General features: G+C 42.7%; 1 protein-coding gene across 4 annotated transcripts in view; it reads right to left on the bottom strand.

Moving 5' to 3' along the window:
* The window catches only part of RAI14 (retinoic acid induced 14), a 206,000-nt gene that overhangs the window by 10,154 nt on the left and 186,289 nt on the right, over window positions 1-9,557 (bottom strand). For all 4 annotated transcript variants that reach the window (XM_004385237.1, XM_023739492.1, XM_023739493.1 and 1 more), the window contains 3 exons: window positions 7,206-7,324; window positions 4,639-6,162; window positions 2,025-2,174 (listed from right to left, as the gene is read on the bottom strand). In XM_004385237.1, coding sequence (XP_004385294.1) covers window positions 2,025-2,174; window positions 4,639-6,162; window positions 7,206-7,324 — 1,793 coding nt within the window. The remainder of the gene's footprint in view (window positions 1-2,024; window positions 2,175-4,638; window positions 6,163-7,205; window positions 7,325-9,557) is intronic.

Raw genomic sequence — 9,557 nt, 5'->3', positions numbered from 1 at the left:
CTCCCCACCCTTGTAACCATCAAAGAATGTTTTCTTCTGTGTTTAAACCTTTTCTTGAGTTCTTATAATAGTGGTCTTATACAATATTTGTCCTTTTGTGACTGACTAAATTCCCTCAGCGTACCTTTCACATTTCTCTATGTTATAAGATGTTCCACGGATTCATAGTTCTTGATCATTATGTAGTATTCCATTGTGTGAATATACCATAATTTGTTTATCCATTTGTCTGCTGATGGGCCCCTAGGTTGTTTCCATCTCCTCCTATTCTTGACTCTCCTTTTTCTGTTGCTCCAAGTGATTACACACCAATTGTACTTTGGATGACTGACTGCAAGCTTTTAAGACCCCAAGCACTATGCAACGAACTAGGAAGTAGCATATATTTCTTGATTTAATTAAAAAAATCTATTCTTAAAAGAAGTTACTAATCATCCACTATATCGTTGTTAGGTGCTGTCATGTCGATTAACTCATAGCGACCCCGTGTGACAGAGTAGAACTGCCCCCAAAGGGTTTCCTAGGCTGTAATCTTTATGGGGGCAGATTCCCAAGTCTTTCTCCCGTGGAGCTGCTGGGTGGGTTCAAAGCGCCAATCTTTCAGATAGCAGCTAAGCACTTAACCATTGCACCACGAGGGGTCCTTACTATATAGTTAGTATTGTACAATCCTCGAGAGCGCAGTAATTTAGCTACCAGTGTAGCAAGGAGGAGAACAGGGTGGTGACACCAATCTCAACTGGGTCCTCAGTTCATCTATTAATTCTTTTATTTTTCCATGCTGAGCATTTCTCCAGTTCCTCTCAGTGACTGTTTCAAGGATCTTAGCTCTGAACTATTCTCATTTTATCAGGAGAAGAATGACCTGCAGAACCATTAAGGAGCATTCCCTCCCCCGCCACTCCCCACCCCCGTGACTATTCCAACAGCTAGAGCTGTTACGATCAAAGAACTAGCACTCAACTTTGTGGCCAAAGCCTACAGAAACCTGAATTCACTCGTGCCAAGTCCATACTGAAGAAATCATAAAATCGAGGTCCTATTTGTAAATGGAAGCTAGAGACAGTCCAGAAATGGACCCTTAGCAACTAACACCTAACAGATATGGTAACAGGCTGAATAACACGCCCTCCCCTCCAAGATATACACGTCTTAATCCCTGGAAAAGGGACTTTGCAGTTAGGATAAAGTTAAGGATTTTGAGATTGGGAGAGAGATTATCCTGGATTAGCCAAGTGTAATCCCTAAATGTAATCACAAGAGTCCTTACAGGAGGGAGGCAAGAAAGTCAAAGGTGGAAGGAGCCGATGGGATGACAGAAACAGAGGTTAGAGTCATATGCTTTAAAAATGGAGAAAGGGGCCAGGAACCAAGGAATACGGCAGCCCCTAGAAGCTAGAAAAGGCAAGGAAAGAGATTCTCCTTTTGAACCACCAGTAGGAACTCCTGTAGACAACTTGATTTTAGCACAGTGAGACCCATTTTGGACTCTAACCCTTAGGACTGTAAGATAAATTGGTGTTGTCTTAAGCTACCAAGTTGTGCTGATCTGTTACAGCAACCATAGGAAACTCATACGGACAGAAAAAGGCTTTGCTGGGTTAAATTTAAGGACAGGGGTCAAGAATCAGCTTCAGATACGCAACTACCAGAGATCCTAGCCCCTAATAAGAAAAAGCTCTTGCCACTGCCAGAAATGGGACCAGTGTTGCAGAAATGTAGAAAACAGGTGAAAAGTTAGTGGATGAGTGTGAATAAGCAGCCTGTTCCCACTGTCCACCAGTTCCTCCCCTCCCAGCTATGTATCTCCAACCATCTCACTGCAGACAATGACTGAGAATTCCACCACTGGTCCTTCCTTTGCCCTCACCAAAGAAATCTTCAGTCAATTGCCTATTGAAGTAGAAAACTCCATTACGCTGGGAATCTGGTCCTTCTCTGCAATCTGCCCTGACAGCTGAGTTGGTGTGTAACCTGCAGGTCCTCTGCCCCCAAACCAGGCAGCAAAAATAAGCCCCACTCACGGCCAGCTGGTTCTGGAGCTGCTTGACCTGCTGCTGCAGTGCTTCCAGCTGCTGACTCTGCCTCTTGGAGGAGCTCGTTGAGTAGGAGAGCTGGGAGAGGCTGTTCAGGGCCTCCTTCAATTTGGTGACTTCCTTTGCCATCTCATTTATCTACCGAGAAAGGACAGCTATATCAATAAGCAAGAACGTGTCTGCAGAAGCAAAGTTTCAAATGTTCCGAAGCCTCAAACAGAGTTATCTCTATTGGTCTCTGGGACTCGAGACTTAGGAACAAATCTTTTTTTTAAAGAGAATTCACAAAATGAAACAGATAACAAAATCAAGCAAAACCAATAAAACCCTCTACATCTATTCCATTATGTTCAGATAAAGGCCCCTGAATTACATATTTTGTTTCACTGCTTTAGAGTAACAAAGGCTGTGATGTTGATTTCCTTCTTTTATCTCTTAAAAGGGCAGTTAGAAGCAGGATTTCAGGCGTTCATTATTTGATGGGAGACAGCTATGTCTTACCTGATACTGCTGATGCGGTTAATAGGGAGTGTGTTCTAGAAACCCTGATATCTGCAGACATCTTGCTTTAAAGTGAGCACAACCCTCCCCGCTTAGGCTCTTTTTTTAATTGTACTTTAGATGAAGGTTTACAGAACAAATAGTTTCTCATTAAATGGTACACATATTGTTTTATGACATTGGCTAACAACCCCACGACATGTCAACACTCTCCCTTCTAGACCTTGGGTTCCCTATTACCAGCTTTCCTGTCCCCCCCACCTTCTAGTCCTTGTCCTGGGCTTTGTGCCCCATTAGGGTCATTTTGTTTTATGGACCTGTCTAATCTTTGGCTGAAGGTTGAACCTCAGGAGTGACTTCATTACTGAGCGAAAAAGGTGTCCGGGGACCATACTCTCGGGGTTTCTCTAGTCTCTCTTAGGCTCTTGGAGCTCTTTTCAAACACTCACTACAAAGGAATAAAAGACAAACAGTGCTCTAATCTGGGTGGTGCAAACGGTTAAGTGCTCGACTACTAGCTGAAATGTTGGCAGTTTGAACCTACCCAGAGGTGCCTTGGAAGACAGGCCTGGCAATCCTCTTCTGAAAGGTCACAGCCTTGAACACTCTATGGAACCCAGTTCTCCTCTGCACACATGGGGTTGCCTCGCCATGAGTCAGAATGGACTCGACGGCAGCTAACAACAGGTGCTCTGATGAGTGCCATTCAGAACATCTGATCAGGGGACAAGGGATGCACAGCAGATTCCCGAATGTCACCCTGTGTTCTCCTTCACTTCCAGCACCATCTCTAACTGCCTGCCACCCACCTCGCTCTCCTCTCTCCCATATGCAGGGGAGGATCAGCTGATAAGCAAGGTAAGCACAGGCTTACTTACGCTTATTTACTGATCTATAGGGAACAATTGCACATGGGTTTCACCACTTTTTTGATGTGAAAAACAAGTGAAACTGCACACTACAGATTAGTAAGTAAGCCCGTGCTTACCTTGCTTACTGGGTATTCTGTCCCTGTCAGAAACTGTAAATTTGAAAAAGAGGCTTTGGTTCTGTAGAAGGGTGCTGTGTGGCTGGGAGAGAGAGAGATGCCAGCCATATGTAGAAGCAAAATCTCTGATGTGGTGAAAAAATGTAAAATTGTTCACTACAGATGATCTGGTAAGCAAGGTAAGCACTGTGCTTACCTTGCCTATTTGATAATCTGCCCTGCCCATATGCCTTTGAAAATTAGGACCAAGGAGGGCAGTTTTTATACTGACTTGGGGGAAGAAGTTCATGGAGCTTAGAAAAGCGGGATTAAGTCTAAGAGTAGTTCAGCTTCCATAAGACAGAAGAATTTTGGATTTAAAAAGAACTGAAGCTCTAGATGGATCACAAACACTTTTCAGTTTGTGGGTTCATTTCTGATCCCTGATATTGGCAGAGCTTCTGTAAAATGATCTTTTAAGGATAAATATGCACCACATTATGTGAAAATGCCTTAGTGTAAGGGAAGTGGTAGAAGTTTTTTTTTAAACCCAACATACTAAGAAAACATACTATTCTTATTGTAGTGTTAGAGACAGGTATCCTCACGTGCAGAGCCTCTAAGCATTCACAACAGGTTAGTGTTAACAAATGTGTTGTTGTTAGGTGCTGTCAAATCTATTACAACTCATAACGACCCCATATGACAGAACAGAACTACCCCATACGGTTTTCTTGGCTGTAATCTTTACGGGATCATATCGTCAGGCCTTTCTCCTGCAGAGCTGCTGGGTGCGTTCCAACTGCCAACCTTTTGGTTAGCAGCCAAGTACTTAACCATTGCACTACCAGGGCTCCAAATGTGACAAATGCTAAATATAATAAAAGTTGAAAGGCTTGTTATCGTGTGCCATCAAGCCAATTCTGACTCATAGCGACCCTATAGGACAGAGTAGAATTGCCCTATAGGGTTTCCTAGGCTGAAATCTTTCTAGGAGCAGATCAGCAGCTCTTTTCTCCTGTGGAGCAGCTGGTGGGTTTGAACTACCAACTTTTCAGTTAGCAGCCACGCGCTTAACCATTGCACCACCAGGGCAGCTAGTTAGAAATCCAACAGGCATAGAATTTCACCAACCTTCTTATCTTTATCCTCCTCCAGTTTTGAAGAGCTCTCAGAAGATCTCTTCATTTCTGCAAGTTCTTCCTGAGATTGCTGGAATTTTTGCAGAAGTTCATTTACTTCTTGCTCTTTGGATTTCAAGAGAGTCTGAATATTTTCCTTTTCCCTTTTTATTTGTGAGACCTCACTTCTGATCTGGGCAGCCTCTGAACGAGCCTTCTCTTTCTCTTTTACTGAATCCTTTAGTTTTGATGCCAACACACTCACTTCACTCTCTAAAGACGACTTGAGCTTTTCATAGGAAGACCTGGGCACCATCGCCTCGGTCATTGCTGCTTTCTCTTCTAAGAGTTGTTTCTCCAGCTTGGCCACTTCTACTTCCTTGCTTGCAAGCTGCTCCTTAAGACTACTTGTTTTGTCCTCCATCTCTTTTGCAGTAGTCCGCAGTGTGGTTATCACTTGCAAATGTTCTGTGATGGAAACCGAGTTCTCTTTTTGGGCATCTACCAGTTGTTTGAGTTGGGTCAACTCATTTAATACTTTAGAATACTGAGACTTCATTTCAGACAGTGCCTCTTCCGCTTTAGCCCTGGATACATTTGTCATTTGCAGCAGCTTCTCGTGCTCCACTTTATGGATATAGTCGGCCGTGACATCTTCTAGCGATTTCCTCTTCCTATAGTCCTCCAGCTCAGCCTGGGCTTCTTTGTACAGCTGTGACAGCTCGCTCACCTGTTTATTGAGTTCATCGATCATCCTGTTCATGGCCTCTTTCATGTCCTCAGTTTCGTCACTGGCTTCCTGTGCTGTCTGACTTTTTAATGTGTCTTTTAACTTCATGATCTCTTCTTGGGCCTCCTGGTATTTCCCAAACAAAAAAGCTTTTTCCTTATTCATATTCTCAATAACAGAGCAATACGAACTTTTCATTTCCTCGAACTCTTCTGCAGTTGGCTTAATCACCACACTTTTGTCCCTCTCTTCAAGTTTTCCCTCTAATTCTCTCACTTTCTCTTTATTTCTTTCATTTTCTTCTAATGCGTTCTGGAGATCCTGTTTTAGCACAACTATTTCCTCCTCGGTGACCCTCAGCTCATGGAGATGTGGATAACTCTCCACACCCTCTGGTGAAACCAGGCCCAGTGTCATCTGCTTCTGCACACTGAGGACCTCTTTCATGGCCTCCTCATACTTGCTCTGTGTTTCTTTAAGTTTCTGGCTGAGGTTGGAGCCATTCTCGGAAATCTCTGCATTGTTGAAACACACCAACTCTGTCCCTCTGGACTGGAGCTCTGTCTGTAGCTGTTTCTTTTCTGCTTCAGAGCTCTCCAATCTCTTCTGCAAGTCCTGCAAAATCTCTTGTAGTTGCTGAATTCTGACATCACTGTCGGTAGTGGATTTACCCAAGGACTGTGTTAAAGCAGGTGGAGGTGATTTGTAGTCTGGGGAAGAGGTTTCACTTGGTGTGCCCACGCATGGGGCCAAGTCAGTCTGGGTGGAATGGTAGGAGTCTGCGTCTGCCTCCTTGGGTGTTTTGGCCTGGGGGAAAAACAAGAATTAAATGGCACTGATACTGTGGTTAGGTGAGCAAGCAGTTAGAATGGGAGGAACAAATCCAAAACAGAGGTATGGGAGAGCAGCATGAATATTTTGTGTGTGTACTTCTCGTCCCATGAAAAAATACTAGGAACTGAGAGTCAGATTGATGACACAAAGCTGATCCAGTACTTCCACTGGAACAGATTATCTGTGCTACTTTAAAAGCACTGGAATTAGTTTTGGCTGTAAAGGCTCTGACTCAGGGAAAGACTTTGAAAATTTTTTTTCCTTTGTTTCTCGTATCATTCTAGTGCCCAAGGGGGCAGTGGGCTTGGTACAGCTATTTCTTATCAAGTTCTTAAGTATGCAAATAATCAACTTTACTAAATGAATGGCTACCATTTTATATATATATATATATATCTCCAAACCAAAACCAAACCCGTTGCTGTCGAGCCGATTCTGACTCATAGCCACCCTATAGGACAGAGCAGAACTGCTCCACAGGGTTTCCAAGGAGCAGCTGGTGGATTCGAACGGCTGACCTTTTGGTTACCAGCCATAACTCTTAACCACTGCACCAGGGCTCCTTATACATATATGTATATATTATATAATTTACCAATGTATAGAAATAGAATTAATAAACAACACTCTCAAGAAACAGATGATTTGAAACTATAAGATGCTTAGGGATAACTACATTTAAAAAAAAGAAAAAGGAACTAATGTAGATGTTTAAAACAAAGGTATCTCCACCACCACCACCAGTTACTGTCAAGTCATCCCTGACTCAGGGCGACACCATGTGTGTCAGAGTACACCTGTGCTCTATAAGTTTTTCAAAGGTTGATTTTTCAGAAGTAGACCACCAGGCCTTTCTTCTGAGGTGCCTCTGGGTGGACTTGAATCTCCAACCTTTCAGTTAGTAACTGAGCATGTTAACTGTTTCCAGCTAATGTAAATGTTTAAAACAAAATATATACCCTTGAAAAACCCAATAGCTTGATCTTATATTCTGTGCTAGCAATTGATTTATCTACCTGTAATTTATCTTGTAACTCCTTATTGTGTAAAGTAAGGGAAGCAACTTTTGCTTGTAATAGGACAAGAAGATCTTGTTGGTCAGCTTCAGAACTTATATCCAATAAGCTATCAGCACCTTAGAATAGAGAAAGGCAATTTAAAACAATATAAAAAAAATTTAACTGTTCCATCACTAACCCCTAACAAACTCACTGGCTACCCCACCCAAGCTAGTTCCTCCTGGTCCTGTCTGTGACACCCCCCACAGCTAGATACATGAACAGCACTTTTCAGAAGCTGAGGTTTCCTCACTGTGGTATTCTTAGCACAATACTAGATACATGGATACATATAAGCTGATTCTGAAAACTGATGGGATTTGGCCACATATTTTCCATTAACCTGATTAAGTGCCAAAACCTTGGCTGTTTCTGGTTCTTCCCTATATCCAATAAGTCCCATTCTGTCAATCATTTTTTGAAATCTCTCTGGGATCTGTGTCATTTCTTATCCCCAGCACCATTACTCTAGTTCAGACCTTTCTGCCTTACCTAGAAATGCTACAGATGGCTTCCTAACAAGTCTCTTCCTCTCTCCTCTCCCCAGTAAAATGTAGTCTGCACAGCAAGGTCAGATTAATCTTCCTGAAGCATACTGCAAATGGGTCAGTCTTTTGGCTCAAGTGCTTTAACTGTTCTTCTTTCACAAATAATCTCCAAATTCCTTTATCTGGGTTAAGGCTCTATGACCTGGCCCCAATGTACCTTTACGGGCTTATGATTCACTGCTTCTTTCTATAGATTTCCATTTGTCTCAAATTCAGGGTACCCATCATATCTTCTATGTTCTCAACACAAGGCTGATTCTTATATTCTTTAGATGCCCTCCCAACATCTCTCTGCCCAGATAAATATCTCTTACACATCTGTTATGGATTGAATTATGTCCCCACAGAATGTGTTGGAATCCTAACCCTCATCCCTATGGATGCAATCCCCTTTGGGAATAGAGCTTTGTTTGCTATGTTAATGAGACAGTATCAGTGTAGAGTATGTCCTAAACCTAATCACTTCTGAGTTATAAAAAAGAGCAGATTAGACACAGAAGAAAGCACAAACTGGGGAAGACAGACACAGTGTGAAGACTACCAAGGAACTGAGGAGGACTGAGGCTACAGAAGCTGAAAGAGACAACAAGCATCTTCCCCCAGAGCCGACAGAGAAAGCCTTCCCTTATAGCTGGTGCTTCAGTTCAGACTTCTAGCCTCCTGAAATGCTGAGAAAATAAATTTCTGTTCATTAAAGCCACACACTTATTACAGCAGCACTAGCTAAGACAACATCCTTAAAGACCCATGTCAAACTCTGCCTCCTCTATAAAGCATTCACTGACCATCCCATCATGAAATGGTCTTCTCCTGTCTGAATCCCACAGTAATTACTAAACCACAACTTTCTGACATCCTACTGATTATCACGCTGAAATAATATGTAAAGCACTGCTACTCCAAGTGCTCAAAGGAACTTGCTCCAGAATATAATTCAGTGTACAGCTTCCTTCACCCAGAAAGTTTTCCTATGGGGAAAAAAAAAAAGTCAGCTGAACAAGACAGTGTGCTTAGTGACTTGGTTGAAAGGCTTTCTGGTGCAAACTCCTTATTTATTGCAGACTGGCAGCAGTTTATGAACCACACTCTGAATAGCACAGATCTAAATGTTTTACTGCCATGTTTCTTATTTTCTCACAACCATTTAATACAAAAAACAAACAAAAAAACAAAACAAAACCCACTGCCATCGAATCGATTCTGACTCATAGCAACCCTATAGGACAGAGTAGAACTGCCCCATAGGGTTTCCAAGGAGCGACTGGTGGATTCGAACTGCTGACCTTTTGGGTAGCAGCCAAGTGTTTCTTCATAGAAAAGCTTGTTTCTGATTTCTGATGCCCAAGATACAGTGTTCTGAGTCCCCTTGACAAGAAGTCTCGTGAAACTGGAATGAACTGGGGCTTGGGGGGCATGTCTAAGTCATCTAGTGCTGCTATAACAGAAATACCACAAGTGAACGGTTTTAACAAAGAGAAATTTATTCTCTCACAGTCTAGGAGGCTAGAAGTCCGAATTCAGGGTGCCAGTTCCAGGGGAAGGCTTTCTTTCTCTGTCAGCTCTGGGGGGAAGGTCTTTGTCATCAACCTTACCTGGCAGAGGAGCTTCTCAGCACAGGGACCCTGGGTCCAAAGGATGTGCTGTTCTCCTGGCTCTTGTTTCTTGGTGGTATGAAGTCCCCATGTCTCTCTGCTTGCTTCTGTATTTTATATCTCAAAAGAGACTGACTTAAGATACAACCTAATCTTGTAGATTGAGTCCT

This window comes from Trichechus manatus, unplaced genomic scaffold (genome assembly GCF_000243295.1).
Source record: "Trichechus manatus latirostris isolate Lorelei unplaced genomic scaffold, TriManLat1.0 scaffold00135, whole genome shotgun sequence".
NCBI classification, from domain to species: Eukaryota; Metazoa; Chordata; class Mammalia; order Sirenia; family Trichechidae; genus Trichechus; species Trichechus manatus.
Note: the sequence above shows the minus strand (reverse complement) of the source record. Positions and strands in the feature narration are given on the sequence as shown.